Raw genomic sequence first — 17,187 nt, forward strand, 5'->3', positions numbered from 1 at the left:
CTAGTAATGGCTCAAACTTCCCAGGGGGGTGGCCAGAGGCAGGACATTTGCCTGGCAGGGTGGGGGGGGGGCGGTGACCTCACAGGGGCTTTGGGCAGCCCTCAGCATATAAGGCAAAGGGCAGGTGGGGAGGTGATGACCTCACAGAGGGACCCACATCTCAGGCTGATAAAAGCGGGGGGCGGGCCCAGGGGACTTTGGAGACCCCCGGTTGCTTTAGCTCTGGTGCGTCTCCTCCTCACGGTTCGTTCGCGTTCTGTGAGTTCCACATCCCGACACCTTTGTGACGAAGGTAAGAGCCCCCAGGGGTTGGATCCCGCCCGGGGCCGGCTGGGTTCCAGGCAGGCCCAGCCCTCGGTCAAGGGCCAGAAGGTGATTCCTCACCTGGGCTGCGTCCTTAGCGCCACTGGGGCTTTCTCCTGGTTGGTTTCCCTTTTCCTCCATCCCCCCACATTTCTGCTCTGTTCTTGCCTCCTCTGTGACCTTCCCTTGCTGCCTCCCCCAGCTTGGGACCCAACAGACTAGCTGAAGGACGGGGGGTGGTTTGCAGGAGCCGTGGGGTGGGGGATGCAGCCCCCATTGTGGGGACTGGGGAGGTGGGGCTGGAACAAGTCTATGCCGGTGTCTTTGGGGAGAACGCTCCACCCCCCACACCTTAGATTCTCCCCTGATTGGCCAAGAAGGGGCTGTTGATGGGCAGGAGACTCGTGGAATGAGGAGTAACGGTAGTTTGAACTAGGAAGCCTAGTTCGAACTACCTAGTTCGAGCCCCGTGTCGCCGCGCTGCACGGGGTTCGAACGAGCGGGGTTTTAAAAATGGCGGCTCCCCGCTTATGCAAATGAAGCCCGGGAAATTCAAATCCCGGGCTTCATTTGCAAGTGCGGTATGCCTACATTACCCTCCTAGTTCGAACTAGCGGGGTAGTGTAGACATACCCTCAGGTCCTTGCAGTGCCTGTGCAAGACCGAACCGATAAGCAAGGGGCCATTTGGGGGCTGGGGGCAGTCGCTCTGGGGAGCTGGAACCCCTGGATTTCGCTCTGCAGGCTGCGCCCCAAGCTCCCCTTTGCTCCCCTCATTTGCAGCATGGCCAAACGTTTTCGGCTGTGGTTCAAGAAAGCCCTGAAGATGGCCCCAGGGCCGGTGGGGAGCAGCTTCTCCGTCCCCGCGGGCGGGGAAGCTGGATCCCACCAGCTCGGGGCGACTCGCCCACCGGCCAGGCCCCCCCGGACCTGGCTCCAGAGGCGGCTGGGCAGGCGGGACCCAGCCCAGTGGGGGAGCCGGGTAGGGTGGCTCCGGGGCCTCCTCTGTGGAGAGAAACACCTGCCCCGGGAGCCCAGCCCCCATTACCACCAGGGGGCATCGCCCTGCCCGGCCCCCGGGGACCTGCCGGTCTCCGGGAGCCCCCAGCCCGTCGCTCCCCGCACCAGCCCCTGCAGCTGTGGGTCCAGGTCCGTCAGCAGCAGCGCCTGGGCCTCCAGCTGCAGCCGGGCCACCTCCCGCAGCCGCTCAGACCCAGGTGAGGGGCCGTGAACACGCTGGGCCCAGGGGCTCACCCAGTACCCCGGGGGGGCAGCCCCAGTGTCTGCCCCACAGCCAGGGCAATGGATGGGGGGGGGGCTGCTTGGCTCTCTTGTTCCTGGTGGGGGCTCTGCTGAGGGCGTTGGCAGATGTGAGGGTGGCAGGGGGATGGGTCCCTGCGAGGGGCGTGTGGGGCCCAACCTGCCCTGGGTCCCTGACATGGGGGCACGTGACCCCTGCTGGCCGCTGGAGTCACCCTGGTCCCTTCCCTCCCGCACAGAGCCCCCCTGCGCCTCGGCGGAGCTCTGCCAGGAGCGGGTGGACTCCCGGGTGGAGGAAGGGGCCATCTATGACATCGAAGAGCAGCTCCACACCCGGGACACGGTAGGAACCTTCTCCACACGGGGGGGACCCGAGATTGTCCGGCCCCTTCCCAGCACGTCCCCCCCCCCTCCGGGAGGGGCTTGTCCCTGGGGATCCCCCTGGGGCCCCTTCTCCTGCATGACCTGGACCCCCCAAGCTGGGGGCTCTTGTCATGCACCAGCTGGGCCCCCACAAGCCTGAGGCAGCAGTTGGGAGGGAGTGCGGGTGCTTGGACAACTAGCAGATCCCACCTCCAGTCCTGGGAGACCTGAGCCCTGCAGCTGTCCGTGGGGGGCAGGCAGGCCCCAGGCTCACAGACTCTCTCTGGGGTGCAGAGCCCAGCCGCCCTGCAGCGGTTCCTCTTGGCCATCCCCCTCGCCTGCCTCGCCGCCCTCCAAAGGGGCGAGGACACCCTGGCGCCGCGCTGCTGCAAGGACACCATGATGGCCAGGATCGTTGTAAGCGAGTCGCGGCAGCCGGGAGGAGGGGAGGGGATACGTGGGGTGGACGCGGGTCTGCCTGGGCCATGGCGGCGGGTGGGGGTGCTGGAAACGGGATGGGTGGAGCCAGGAGGGCTGGAGGTGGACATGGGGAGGGTGGGTGGGAATGCTGGAGGAGGGAGGGACACAGAAATGGGGCAGGTGTGGGGTGCCGGACAGGAAGGGGGATTCGGGACAGGGAGGGGTCTCCCCGGGCCATGGGGGGCTGGAAGGGAGCCGAGCGGGCTGCTGGGGATGCGCCTGGGGAGCAGGGATGAGGAGGTTCAGAGGCTGGTCACCAGGGCAGGGAGGGGCAGGAGACGGCCTGGGGACAAGGATTGAGCTGGTCCCGGTTTGGGAGGGGGGTGCTGGGAGGGGCCCTGTGCCGGGCAGGGGGGCTACAGGGCAGCGGGAGGCAGTGGGGTTGGATCCTGCTGGGTGGGGGCGCTGGCTGCGTGAGCGTCTCTTGGGGGCCCCAGCCTCACACGCCCCTTTGTCTCCTTGGGTCTCCCAGGAGATCATGGAGGACTCGCCCCCCCGCTGGTCTTGGCCGATTGCCTCAACGCCGCCTGCAGCCTCAGGTACCGACCCCCCCCCCCGCCGACTCCCCCCAGAGCAGATCCCCTGGCCAGGGAGTGGGAAAGTCTCTGTCTCCTGCTGCTGAATTAACAGTCTCTGCCCCTCTCTCCTGCCAGCACCTTGCAGCCTCCCCTGGGGGCCCAGCTCCTGAGCCCCCTGCTGACGGCGGCCGTGGGACAGACTGTGTCTGGGGACTGGCAGCAGGAGCCCATCCACACGCAGGTACGTCCCTCCGGGCCCTGCTCCCGGGCTGGGCTGGAGCTCCAGAGAGGAGGGGGGGGGGCAGAGGGAGGGAAGAAGCTGCAGGTTTGGATCCTTCCCTCCAGGGTTCCCGTTGCTCTCCCGGGGGGCCCGTCCCTTCCATGCCCAGCCTGGGCTCCTCCCTGCTCTGCGAGGCGGCTCAGACCCTGCTCTAGGCTGGACCCCGGAGCCAGCGGGTGGCCTGGATCCCCCAACCCCCCTCTGACCCAGGGCTCCCCCTTGTCTTGCAGCAGTTCATCCGGGCCCTTCCCTACGACCTCCAGGCCCTACTGGCGAGCCTCCTCGCCGAGTCCCCAGACACCGCCCGGCTGCAGCTCATAATGGAGGTGAGCCCCGTGGGGGGGACGGGGCCATTGTCCCTGCTTCCTCGGGGGGGGCCGAGAGAGGAGCAGTGTCAGTGGCTGGGGGGGGGCACAGTCCGAGAGGAGCCCCAGGCTCTGCCCAGAACCGGCACCTCCCTACGGGTCCTGACCTGCCTCTTTCCCCCCCAGCACCTGAGCCCGTGGCTGGAGTCCCGCCTGCCCCAGGAGCGAGCCAGGGCCCTTGGCAGCACCACGGCCCTGCTGGGAGTCGCCACCACCCTCCCGGGGTTTGACGTAAGTGACCTCGGAGCCGGGGGGTCTGGGGCTGCAGGGCGCGGGGCTGGGAGCGTCCCCGGGAGGCAGAGGCAGGGCCGGGAATGGGCCGGGAATGGGCCGCGTTCTCCTTTCCCCGGGGAGGGGCGACCCTGGGCCCTTCAGGGGGGCTCTTGAGGGACTGGGCCTGGGGACTGGGGAGTGGCCGTCAGTGGATCCCCTTGTTCCACCCCCGGAGTGACCCTTCAGTCGGGGCCATTGCTCAGGGTTGTCTCCTCGCAAGGCCGGCCCCGCCCCGCCCCGGGAGGTGTCTCTGTCCGTCCCCCGAGCTCAGACCCGCCTCGGCGGCCGTTTGCATGGGACGTGCAGCCCCAGGATGCTGAGGGACCCCCCCTCTTCTCTCCCCTCAGAACTCCGCCGACTGGCCGAGGATGGGTCACCACGTGGCCCAGCTGGGCCTTTTTATTTCGGACCCATCCGAAGACGTCAGCCGGCTGGCCCGGGAGGGGGTGCACAGCCTGTATCAACTCCTCCTGCACCACAGGGGTAAGGAACCCAGCCGGGACCTGGGCCCCAGGGACACCCTGAGGGTGCCGGCGGCGGGGGGAGGGGACCCAGCCCTTTTCCCCCAGACTGGCCCAAGGGGGGATGCGTCCCTCTGTGTTCCCCTTCTGCCCCCTGTGCCCCTCCATTTGCCCAGGGATGCCTGCAGGGACCCGTGGGAGGGGAAGGGCTCAGACCTGCCAGCAGAATGACCCTGTTGTGTCTCTTGCAGGCCTCAACATCCACCAGGCAGAGGACCTGTGGTGCAGACACTACTACAAAGAAAGATGGGTCCTGGCTCACAGCAACAGCGTGAGGGTGGGAGAGGTAAGGACACGCTGCCAGGGCAGGGCAGGGCTCGGGGGTGGGGCTGGCTGGGGCCCTCGTGGGGGTAGGAGGGTCTTGGGGGCAGGAGGAAGCTGTGACCTGGGGCAGGGGTTGGGGTGCCGGGTGAGGAGAGCGTCTGGGTGCAGGGTCTGGAAGGGAGTTTGGGGAGGAGGAAGCTGTTTTAGCCCCAGGAGTTGGGGCCGGGCTCTGGGCCGTCAGCTGAAACCTCCTGTGCTCTTGATTTCAGGTCTTTGGGCAGCTCTTCACAGCAGAGCAGGAGAATTGCTTTTTGGACAAGGCTCTGCTCGCTGCCCGCTCCCCCCTGCGGCGCCCCAGCCAGGCCGGGCTGGTCCTGGCCCACGCCCTGCATGGGCAGGCCCATCAGCTCCTGGAATACATGGTGAGCAGCCGGAGCAGATGCAGGAGAGTGGGGCAGGGCCAGGGTCTCCTTCCCATCCCCTCAGGGAGTCCCCCCCCCTTTCCTCAGGCTGCCCCCACCCCACGTCCCTGCTGGCAGAATCCCTCCTGCCCCTGCGAGCGTCCCTGGGGGTGGGGGAGGCTCTGAACACAGAAACTGTCCTAGGAGGCGGGAGGGGGCCGAGGTGTCAGGAGCTCTGGGGGGGGGGGGGTCAGGAGCTCACCCTGCGGGCCTGACGGGGGTGACCAGAGAGCAGGGGGAGGAGGGTGGAAATGCTGGGGGGCCAGTTCCCCTGAGTCCCCAGGGATGAATGTGACGGATTCTGCTTCCCTTGCAGCAGGAAGACACCCAGTGAGAGCAGCAAGAGCTGAGGAGCCAGCAGCTGCGTCCCCCTCCCCCCAACCCTCCCAATTGTATTGAATTGTATTTACATTCTCATTAAACAATGTTTCAAAAAACATTTGGATCAGGCTTGGTCAATAATTTGTAATGGGGGGGCCATTTTGGCAACTGATCAAGGGCCACATTTCTACCGAGGGCTTTGGGGTCTGGGACGGGGTGGTTGGGTGCAGAAGGGAGCTTAGGGGTGGAGCCTGGGTGCGGGGGGGGGGTATGATCTGGGGCGGTGGATAGCGGTGCAGGGTCCAGGAGGGGGTATGGGCGCAGGAGAGGACTCTGGCCTGGGGGAGGGGCTCTAGAGGGGTGCAGGGTCAGGGAGGGAGCTGTGACCTGGGTGAAGGGGGAGCAGAAGGTTTGGGGGAGGGGGTGCGGGTGCCAGAGAGGAGTCTGGCCTGGGGGAGGGGTGTCGGGGGGTGCAGGGTCAGGGAGGGAGCTGTGATCTGAGGGAATGGGGGACGCAGGTTCAGGTGGTCGCCTGGGACAGGCAGTCGGGGAGGGGACGTGGGCGCCAGGGGCAGGCTCTGGCTGCGGAGGTGCCTACCTAGTCAGCTGCGTATGGGGGAGCCCGACTGTCACCTGAGGGGATGGGGGAGCTCAATTTTCAACTGTGGGGAATGGAGGAAATATTGTGGAGTGGAGGGAGTGAGATGGGGGGGGCTGAATTGTTCCCGGAGGGGAGATCTCCCTGGCTTGGGGGGGGGGGCGTTTCCAGCAAAGCCCTCACATAAGAGGGGGACAGACGGGGGGAGGGAGAGGACGGGGATGGGCAGGGCAGGTGGAAATGGGGAGGGGCAGGAGAAGGGAAGGGGGAGGAGATGGAGGAGAGCAGGGGATAGGAGTGGGGGCGGGGATGAGGAGCAGGACAGAGGCAGGGCAGTGGTGGTGATGGCTGAGCGATGAGAACAGCTCGCAGGGAGCTTAAAGCCAGCAGATGCTTTTCGGCAGAGTTGCCATTTGCCCTGGCGGCTTTGCCAGAATAGCTGTGCCAGCGGGGGGGGGGGGGAGGGGGGGGGCTTTTGCCACACACCAAAGCCAAGCCAGCTGTGGCGGCAAAGCCTTGTGATGTAACCTAAGCCCTTGGCAAGGTCGGGATCAACCTGCTCTGACAATTTCTCGGACCGGCGGGATGAGAAACAAGGATCGTGCAGGGAGATGGGGATGACTAGGAAGCGAATCCAGGTGTGGGGGGAATATCCTGGGTTGGAGGGTCAGTCGATACCCCCGCCTGCCACTGTCTGCCGGGGCTCTGCCCGCAAGATGGAACCAACAGCTGAGTTTGCTTTTCTGCCCCGTCGTGGGCACAAAAGGCCCAGAGCAGCCTCCTGCTATCTTGGAGGAAAGGGGCCAAAGTTCAGGAAGCAGGTGCCAGGCTGGGCTGGAATCCGCGAGCTCCGCTTTTGCTTTGCCCTTCCTGGAAGCTGGGCTGCAGGTGAGTGGCGGTTTCATCTCTGCTCTTGGGGTGTTTCTTGTGGGTTCCGAGTGTGGATCTGAGAGGGGCTGCGCAGGGGCAGTGTCATGAACGAGCTGTAAGCGTTATAGCCCCTTCTGCGCAGGCTGGCTCCAGCCTCCCGTCTGTCTCCAAGCCCTGGGGGAGAGGCGGGAGGCCAGCAGCATGGCCTAGTGGAGGGGGCAGGGGGTTGGGTGTAAGAACTCCCGGGTTTTAATCTAATGCCACCTAGTGACTAAGGCACAGAGTTGTGTGCTAGACCCTTGCTCCTCAATTCTGCGCTCACTCTCGCGCTGGTGACCTTGGAGAGGCCTTTCAGGTCTCCCTTTCCCTGTCCATCAAAGGCAGGCAAGTGCGATGTAATGCCCTGGAGCAAGTGCTTTGGGACGTGTCGCACAAGTGTGCCTGGCTCACAAGCGTGTCAGCACAGCTGTGTAAAAGCGTGACGAGGGCTTTGAGATCGATGCCGAAGGCGTGTGAGGCTGTAGCTGGCCAAGTGACAGGGAAATGAAAGGTCGGAGTTTGGTTGGTTAGATTTTATTGTAATACACTGAGACGAAGCACTTTGGGCGTATAAACGATAATGTCTTTCCAAGTGCGTTAGTTCAAGCCGTGTCCTAGGAGCCAAGAGGTGAGACAAACATGCTTGGTCCTGTCTCGGTGCAGGGGTGGACTAGATCAGTGCTTCTCGACCAGTGGTACGAGTCCCCTTAAAGGTACTCAAGAGATGTCTGGGGGATACGTCAACACAACTGAAATTTGGAGAAAACTGAATTTTAGTTTTCAGTTTGACAGCGCTTTATTCTTTTTGTACCTTTTACACCCAAAAATGCCATCACCCGCCCGGGTACGATGCAGTTGTTTAAACAAATGTGTTGCAACGGTAGAAAAAAATTGTGTGTGTCTGAAAACTGTAGGTACTGGGGGTACTTACACATTTTTTTTTAAAGGGGGTACATTATAAAAAAAGTTTGCGAAACACTGGACCTATCATGGTCCCTTCCACTCAGACTTTTCTATGATTCTGTGACAGGGCTGGGCGATAATTTTCAGAAGGGGGCCACTTAATGGATTTTGGTATGGGGTCATAGGCCGGCTCCACCCACAGAAGGGGCGGAGCCTGAGGCAGAAGGGGCGGTGTTGTGGACTAGCCCACCCTCAGAGTTCTCCGTGGCTGAGGCTTTCAATTAAAAGCACAGAAAAGAGCTCACAGCTTTGCCACTACTGGCAGCTGTCCAGCGTGGCTACAGCTTTTTAAAGGGCTCGTGGCTCCTGCCCCTGCTGTAACCATGAGCCGTGAATCATTTAAAATCGGATCCTGCTGCCTGAGTCCCCACTTAGAATTCGGCGGCATGGGCAGCAGGATCTAAACAGAAAGCGGCCAGATCACAGTGTTTGGTAGGTTGCATCTTACCCAGCCCTGTTCTCTGAGCTGGTTTCGAAACCTCCATGTCCTCCTTATGGTCTGACAGCTGCAGATTTACTGCCTGTCTCTCCTCTCGTGGCCCAGCCTAGCCGCAGCTAATGGACTAACTCAGGTTAGCATCACCTGCCCTGTCTTGGTGACTCTTCACAGCTGAACAGCCTATAAGGCATCGTGCTGGTCTTCTGATCTCTTGGTGACTCCTCTGCCTTCTGTTTATTTCTTTCTCCCTAGCTGGCCGATCGAGTCAAACCCTGTCAGTGCGTGAAGGCCCCAGGAATTACGAGTGCGATGGTCTCCCATGCCCAAGGTAATCGGCTGGCTAGTAATGGATGGGCTGCTTGGTTATCAGGTTAGGCTGCACAAGCCAGGTCTATGGGACCCCATGGCCAGCTGGCACCTGGTTCACAGGGAGGCAGCTGTACTAATCTGAAAATGGCTGGAAGACACCACCATCATTAGGCTCCAGAGTCAACAGCACTTGCTCCTCTTGGAGCTACTTGTCCGTGGCAGGCAGCACAGCTTAGCAGCTCATTGGGACGTCTCCTTTCTGTTGTGAGATCTGGGCACTTTTGAATGGCTGTAGCTATTGAAAGCGAAGGTGCACAGCTATAGGCATGGGGGTTTCCAGCTTTATTCACCTAGGTGGCTGATTCCAGGAAGCAAGGGTGTGTGTGTGTGGGGGGGGGGGGGGGGGGGAAGTCCTGTACAGAGGGTTCCCTGGCCCCTCTGCTTCCATGGCTGTGCAACTGCCACCAGGTGGATTAGAACCTGGGACTTTTGGAGCTTAGGGCAGGAGCTGCTATAGCTTGAGTTATAAGTCAGTTGCCTCTCAGCATAGGCTGAAGAGCTCCCTTGTAATAATTGCTTGCTGGAAGTGGTCTCAGTGCCACTCCATAGGATAGTGACCCACATCAGGTGTGTGGGTTACAGCTGCAGGCCTGCTCCCAGCATGCGGATCTGCTCTCTGGGCGGCATCTATAACTCTGTGGCTGCAGCCCTGCTCCCAGGACTGGATCTGCTCTCTGCCCATTGGCATGCGCAGCACATTTCATTAGGGTGTGCAGCCAAAGAATGTTTTTAAATGTACTCTTTGACCCCCATTAGCCACACCCCCTGACCCCCATTAGCCACACCCCCTGACCCCCATTAGCCACGCCCCCTGACCCCCATTAGCCACGCCCCCTGACTCCCATTAGCCACGCCTCTGGAGGTAACACTTTCAGGGCAATATGGACACATGACCAGAAATAAAAGGTGTCATGTGACCTCCCCCCCCCCCAAGGACTTTTCCCACCATCCACTTACCAATAGGGATTAGTTTGGCCCTCACCAACCCCCCCCTCGTGCAACGATCCTGCAATTGCATTAACCCAATGTGTGAGACATTAACTCGGGGGGTGGAGAGGCTGGGGGAAGTGTTCCCTCTAAGAGTTTCCTCCCATGAGCACAATACATTTTGTGTTGTGCACCAGTACTGAGTTTGTGGCTTGTTTGGATGTGTCAGTGTGGCACCCAAGTTATTCATAAATATCTTATGAACTCTGCTGCCCTGTCTCCTTCCCTTCCTCCATCAGCTCCCCTGGTGCCTGCTGCCCCCCAATCCCTCACCCACCTCTGCTGTCCTGACTCCTGCCCTTCTCACTGCCCTCGGCCTTCCCCAGACCTGCCCCCTCCAGCAGCCTTTCTCTCCCCCCCGTGCCCACTCCTCCAGTAGCCCCACTCTGACCATGTGAGCTACCCCTCCTCATCCCCTCTCCTAACACCCCCCTCTACACACCTGCCCTGCCTCTCTCCTCTGGTGCTGGTCCCTCCCCTGCAGGTGTCTGCCCTTCTGCTTCACCCCCCGGACTCTTCTGGCACCTGCACCTTCCCTTACCCTTGCACCCTCTTGGTGCCTCCCCCTTCGCTCACTGCCCCTGCCCCCTTTGCCTTCTTTTTCCCTGATGCCCACCCCCTCACCACCCTCTGCCCCCGTTCCCCTCATGTCCCTGTGCTCTCACACGTGCCTTGCTCCATCCCCGCCTTCCTCATGCCCATCCCTTCTTTCAAGCCTTTTCCCAGCACCTCCCCTTCTCCCCTCTAGCCCCCAAAGCCCTTCCCCTCTCCTCTCCTAGCATCATCCTGTCCCCTCCCTCACTGACACCTCCCCTCCTGCCCTTTTCCTCATTGTCTCCACTTGGCCCCCTGGCATTTGTCTGTCTCCTACACCCTGTCCCTTAGTGCCTTCCCCTTTCATCTCCTGACCTGCCACAAACCCCCACCCCGCAGACTCAGGTTCCCAAAGTTCCGGCAGTCCCCATCACTTGGTGCCTGCGCCGGGTCTGACTCGTAGGGTTGCCAGGTAGACCCTCCCCCAAAAAAACGGACACACTTGATACTGGGCAGGGGGGAGGGAGGAAGAGGGACTGGCTGAGGGGGGGGGCAGGAACTGGCTGGAAGGAAGAGGGGATGGGAAGCAGCCCTGGGGGGGAGGGGCCAGATCCTGACCCTGGCCCCCCCTTCTCCCTCCCCGAGGCCAGTCATGCTGCCTCTGACCCCCCCCTTCCTCCCTGAGGCCAGTCGCACTGCCCCCAATCCTGACCCCGGCCTCCCCTTCTCCCTCCCCGAGGCCAGCCCTGCTCCCCAGCTCAGTGCGGGCCCCTGCTCTCTCCTTAGCTCAGTCCCACTCTGCCGACCCTGGCTCCCTCCTGGCTCCCTGCTCTGCCAGTCAGGCTGAACTGGGACTTTAGCCTCTCCCCGTTGTTCCTGGGGACTGTCAGTCTCAGGATCTTGATCTCTCATTTCCCCTGCCTTTCACTGAGTTTCAGTAAGGAGCTAGCAGCAATAATGCCTCTACTTTTTCCCCCACTCCTCTGCGGAATACATTTTGTTATGTGCACCAAGGCATGCACGGATGTGCACTGTTACGTCACGTGGAGTTTCACAGCATGGGAAGAAATCAGTGGAAATACAGAGAGCTTGAGTAGTTGCAAGTGTCCATTTTATTGCATAGCACGGAGCTAGCTAGAAAAAACCCAAACCAGCTGGGCTGACCCCCAGTGACCTAACGCAGTTACTATAACAACAAGATCTATGTCTACACCCAGTACACCACATGCACCACCACTAGAAACACATGCTACCGGCTAGCAAACTGGGCAGCATTTGAATGTCTCCTGGCTGGCCGCCCAAGAGCTCAGCTTGCAGGGAACACTGGCTAACCGTCCCCTTCCACCTGGAGAAGGGAGAGACAGGAAAGCAGCAACAGAGCATCTGCCTGGGGGAAGCCCGAATCCCATGCAGGAGTGGAGCCCTGTTCCTTGTTCCAGGCCCTTGCTAGAGTCCCCTCCCGTAGCTGCAGCTATGGCCGGCAGTTTTAAAAGCGGACTTACGCTGGCCCTGCAACCCGAGCGACTCTGTCAGTGGGTGCTTATCACTCCATCACCTCGAGCTGTTTAACCAGCTTGTTTAACCAAGGAGGGAGGGAAAGGGAAACCTTTGGCCATTTGAGGGTTGCGTGCCAATGGAGGGAAAGGGGATGGATAAAAAGGGGCTGAGCACACGGTACTGCCTCTTTTTAAACCCAGGCCCAAAGATGTCCTGGAATTCTGGGCCACTGGCCTGAAGGAGATGGTCAAACTGCCTGGCAGCTGGACTTTTGGAGTCTTGTTATTCCTGGGCTCCTGGTAGCGATGGCTCCCATTCCAGGGGATTCCTGCCAGGTAGTTTACCTCAGACAGCAGCTTTTATTCCCCCGTGTCACTTCTCCCAGTATCTGAGACTTTGGTCATGGGGATCAAGCATTTAACATGATTCCAAGAGGAACCGGATGGTTCATCTAGCGAGCCAGGCTCACCGATATTTGAGTAGTTAATAAAAATCCCTAGTTGCTGTGTGTAGGTCTAAAAAGGGAAGGTTAGTATCATTAGTCTTATTTTACAGACAGGGAATAACCTCTCCAACCTGTGGGAGAGGCAGGAATAGAACCCAGGTTTCCTGATACCACAGTCAGGGCTTTGTTACCAGGCTACATCCTGTACTAGAAAGGATGGGCCTGAAGCATGGGCCTGGTGTAAGGCCTGAGGCCTGAACCAAAGTAAGCAAGAGTTAGCTGAAGAGAAACAGGCAGGTCGTGTCAAAAGCAGATGGTTGCCTGAAAGTCTTGGGACTTAACCCTAACTGTCTTGCCTGGAAAGGTTGAAACCATAGACAAAAGGTCCTAGAAAGTCTCCAGGAATGCTAGAGAAGCAGGAAGCGAGTTGACAGGAGGCCAGGAAAGAAAATGGAAACAGAATTTGGGGTTTTGAATTGGAAGCAGTGATGTGCCTGTTGTGTGATCATGCCTGGAAGATGTGAATTAAGCCAGGAACCTGGGCAAGCAGAATCCAGCGACTTTCTTGGCTAGGGAAAGACTAAATCTTGGAACAAGAGAGATGTGAGTAGAACAGGGAATTTTTAGTCAGACGCTACTAGGTTATTTTCTTTATTTTTTTAGTTTGTTGGACTTCTTTTTGCTAAGCACATGTAACTATCCCCCTTTACCCTAGAACTCTTCAAACTGAATCCCAGGGAAGCGATTTTCTGTGTTTTAATCTTTCTTTTTTCAGTTTCTTTGTAACACCTAGCAACCACGTAGATACGCTGGAGGGCAGTAGATATGCTGGAGGGCAGGGATAGGGTCCAGAGTGACCTAGACAGATTAGAGGATTGGGCCAAAAGAAATCTGATGAGGTTCAACAAGGACAAGTGCAGAGTCCTGCACTTGGGATGGAAGAATCCCGAGCATAGTTCAGGCTGGGGACCGACTGGCTAAGTAGCAGTTCAGCAGAAAAGGACCTGGGGGTTACAGTGGATGAGAAGCTGGATATGAGTCAACAGTGTGACCTTGTAGCCAAGAAACCTAATGGCATATTAGGGTGCATTAGGAGGAGCATTGCCAGCAGATCCAGAGAAGTGATTATTCCCCTTCATTCGGCTCTGGTGAGGCCACATCTGGCGTATTGTGTCCAGTTCTGGGGCCCCCACTATAGAAAGGATGTGGACGCATTGGAGAGGGTCCAGCGGAGGGCGACCAAAATGATTAGGGGGCTGGAGCGCATGACCTATGAGGAGAGACTGAGGGATTTGTGTCTGTTTAGTCTGCAGAAGAGAAGAGCGAGGGGGGATTTGATAGCAGCCTTCAACTTCCTGAACGGAGGTTCCAAAGAGGATGGAGAGAGGCTGTTCACAGTAGTGACGGATGGCAGAACAAGGAGAAATGGTCTCAAGTTACAATGGGGAAGGTCTAGGTTGGATATTAGGAAAAACTATTTCACTAGGAGGGTAGGGAAACACTGAGATGGGTTCCCTAGGGAGGTGGTGGAATCTGCATCCCTAGAGGTTTTTAAGTCTTGGCTTGACAAAGCCCTGGATGGATTGATTTAGTTGGGATAGGTCCTGCCTTGGGCAGGGGCTGGACTTGATGACTCCTGAGGTCTCTTCCAGCTCTATGGTTCTATGATTCTAAGTAATGTTTCACCAAGTGCATTTCTTTTGTTAATAGATGTCACATTTTTAAAACCATGATCTGATTCCTGCGTCCTAGAGGGCGGAAGGTTCTGTATGCACGTGCCTAAGACAGCAAGCCATACTTCTAGGAGAAATTACAGGTTTTCAAGCTCTCTCTGGAGGGAGTGTCAAGGACAAGGAAGGTACCCCACAGGAGGGAATTCTGAAATGCGCCTGTCTGGTTCTCAAAGGGGTTTGTGCATTTGGATGATGGCAGCAACACCAACGCAAGCCTCCAGTGGCAGGGTATTTTAAAGTCTCTTGTGGGCCCCCACCTTCTGCACTTGGAGTGCCAGAGTGGGAAACAGCCTTGACATGACCCCTCTCCAATTTATCAACATCCATCTGGAATTCTGGTCACCAGAGCTGGGCACAGAACTCCAGCAGCAGAAGTTCAAGTGCCGAATAAAGAGGCTAAGTCGGTTCCCCACTCTGGCACTTGGAGTGCAGAAGGTGTGGGCCCAAAAGAGACCTTAAAATACCGTGTCTCTATGGGCTTCTGCTTCAAAACTCCCCAAGGTCACAGATTCCCTGAGCTTAGGAGGGTTGCTGCCTCTACCCAAGTGGAAAAAAACTTTTTCTTCTTGAACGCAGGAAGAAGTCACTTGGGAACGTATTCCAGAAGGGTACCCCAAACTCTTTTACACAAGAGCCAAAAGAAATCTGATGAGGTTCAACAAGGACAAGTGCGGAGTCCTGCACTTGGGACAGAAGAATCCCAAGCATTGTTACAGGCCTGGGACCAACCAGCTAAGTAGTAGTTCTGCAGAAAAGGACCTGGGGGTTACAGTGGATGAGAAGCTGGATATGAGTCAACAGTGTGCCCTTGTAGCCAAGAAGGCTAATGGCATATTAGGTTGCATTAGGAGGAGCATTGCCAGCAGATCCAGAGATGTCATTATTCCCTTTTATTTAGCACTTGGAAAGAAAAAAAGAAAAATGAAAACAAACTGTAATTTCTGATAGCTCTCCTCTTAGTCTTAGGCAGGTATACACAGACCTCCTATTACTTTCCAGGATACAAAATCAGATCATAGCCTTAAAATAGGTGATTATATTAAGAAAACAAAAAGGTATTCATTTGTAAAGCTGACTTGGCTGCTAGGAGTTATAGCGCAACTGAGAAAAGAACAGATTAAAACACAGACAATTGCATCCCTGGGATTCAGTTTAAAGTTATAGTGGGGAGAGGAGGGGATATGGATTTAGCACAGAGGAGTTTAACCAAACAACAAAACAAAAAAATAACCTGATCGCATCTAAATAAACATTCTCTATCTACTCAAGTATCCACACTTCCAAGGTCCAGTCCAATTCTAGGCCCAGGTATTCTTTTTTTTAGGCATGATGTCCCTGCCCAGTTCAATTCATCCCCCCCCTCATCCCCTTCCACAGCTCCAGGATTAAACTCACAAAGAAAAACAGCAGACAGATTCCCTTTTAATGCAGATCTGAACTCTTTCTTCTCACTGGTGCTCCTGGCTCCCTGCCAACACTTTCTAGCTAGCTAGGTTTAACCCTTTAGTCACTGAATACTGGGATGTTCAGAAAAGAACAGTGGGCCTCCCATCCATCACAGAAGCGAGACAACCTCTTTACTCCTGCTCAAGCGTTTCCTGTTTATACATCCCAGAATTACAATAGCTTTTTAAGCCCCAACGCCACAATGGGAGCTCATGTTCTGCTGATTACCCACCATGACCTCTACATCTCTTTTCCCCGCCCTGCAAGTCTGGCCCACAGAACCATGGGAAGTGGCATAGGCTAGCCTGGGCCAGGGCAAAGGAACACGTGGGCCTTTCTCTTCTCCATCTCTCCCTCTGCATTGCACAGCAGGGCGCAGGAGTGCCAGGGGGCTCTGTGGATGCTGTTTGGCTTAATGCCAGCGAAAGCAGGGTCTACAGGAGTACTTACGGGCTCCTAGTGTTAAGAGCTGTGATGTGGTTGCCTCAGCAGCGTGGCTCAGTGCTTCTGTTCTTGGAGCTCTGGTGTCATCAGTGGTCAGTGCAGGTAACGCAGCCTGCTCCTGCTGCAGATCTCGCTGTTATGCACAAAGACCGACCACAGGCACCGTCTGGTGACAGAGGCACTTGGCCAGGTTTATAGCCGTGTAGTCACAGATCTAGTGCCCTGGATTTGCGGTTACGCGTGCATCAACTCATGAGTGCCCCAGGACGAGGAGCAAGTCAGTCAGTAAGTCTCTGTTGTCCCTTCGGCCATGCAAAGGGGGTAAGGCCAGGCACCCCAATATTTATAGCCTAAAATAAACTTGTCTGGTTTCGGACATTTGTTTGCTCCCTCCCCTTGTACCTAGTACCTTGAACCGAAAAATATTAGCAGAGACACTGTTGAGCATCCACTGCGGATGCGCTCGGTGAGGCTAATCTTCGTGTTTTACCTCATCCCCGTTGCAGGGTTCCAGACCAAGGAGGATATCTACTGCCTCGCTTTAGCGAAGGCCCTGTACACTGTGCCCATGCCAGTGACTGCTGGGTTTTATGCACCATGGGGACATTGCAAAAACCTGCTCTTACACAAAATCAAGGGTGAGTACTGCCCTGGGGAACGTAAGACGGGGAAGGAACCTTGTGGGGATGGGGATTAGTGGATGACAACTATCTCCAAAGAGCCAGAGCCACCCGTACTCATTTGCCGATTATGCAATCGCATAGGGGACCTGAAAATTTGGAGCAGCACTGGGTTTTCATGTCCACTCCACCCACCTGCCTCTTCCTATCCATGGTCTGTGGCTCTGCTTCCTCCAGCAGCAGAAGTTCTAGAAGATCTAGTTAATTTACAAGTGACAAAGTCTGCTCGAGCTACTGGCAGAACATCGACGACATGGTAATGAAGCCATTTAACAGGCATTTGCCAACCTCTGCTAAATGTTTGCTGAATTTACTGTGAGAGTCGACAGGACCTTAGTTTAAAATGTGTTTGTTTATTAGTGTGTGGATGAGGATTATAAAATCACATCGCTAAAAATTCAACATCCATCTGGGCTGCTGTTGGGCAGATGGGCACCAGTTTAATAGAACGGTGTAGGATCCCATCAATCCTAAGGATGGCTTTGCCAAGAGCTACCCATTCTTGATTGCTTCCCAGAAGGGAGGGATTGTGAAGCTGGAAGACACTTCAGGAGGAATAGTGATAGAAATGTAGCCGTGTTAGTCTGGGGTAGTTGAAGCAAAATGCAGGACAATGTAGCACTTTAAAGACTAACAAGATGGTTTATTAGATGATGAGCTTTCGTGGGCCAGACCCACTTCCTCAGAGGAAGTGGGTCTGGCCCACGAAAGCTCATCATCTAATAAACCATCTTG

The 17,187-nt window shown here is 57.2% G+C and overlaps 2 protein-coding genes across 2 annotated transcripts in view; both read left to right on the forward strand.

The window, feature by feature from the left end:
• Positions 1-1,090: 1,090 nt before the first annotated feature.
• The window catches only part of LOC149523172 (maestro heat-like repeat-containing protein family member 7), a 36,081-nt gene continuing 19,984 nt past the window's right edge, over positions 1,091-17,187 (forward strand). The window contains exons 1-3 of the mRNA XM_089769947.1: positions 1,091-1,519; positions 1,802-1,905; positions 2,220-2,342. Coding sequence (XP_089626073.1) covers positions 1,129-1,519; positions 1,802-1,905; positions 2,220-2,342 — 618 coding nt within the window. The 5' untranslated portion in view covers positions 1,091-1,128. The remainder of the gene's footprint in view (positions 1,520-1,801; positions 1,906-2,219; positions 2,343-17,187) is intronic.
• On the forward strand, positions 3,062-5,526 carry LOC149523173 (maestro heat-like repeat family member 5). The gene is made up of 7 exons (XM_089769950.1): positions 3,062-3,164; positions 3,434-3,529; positions 3,695-3,799; positions 4,189-4,324; positions 4,554-4,648; positions 4,896-5,048; positions 5,404-5,526. The coding sequence occupies exons 2-7, from the start codon at positions 3,524-3,526 to the stop codon at positions 5,419-5,421; spliced, it is 513 nt and encodes a 170-aa protein (XP_089626076.1). The 5' UTR covers positions 3,062-3,164; positions 3,434-3,523; the 3' UTR covers positions 5,422-5,526.

This window comes from Pelodiscus sinensis, chromosome 18 (assembly GCF_052426305.1).
Source record: "Pelodiscus sinensis isolate ZL-2025 chromosome 18, ASM5242630v1, whole genome shotgun sequence".
NCBI lineage: Eukaryota > Metazoa > Chordata > Testudines > Trionychidae > Pelodiscus > Pelodiscus sinensis.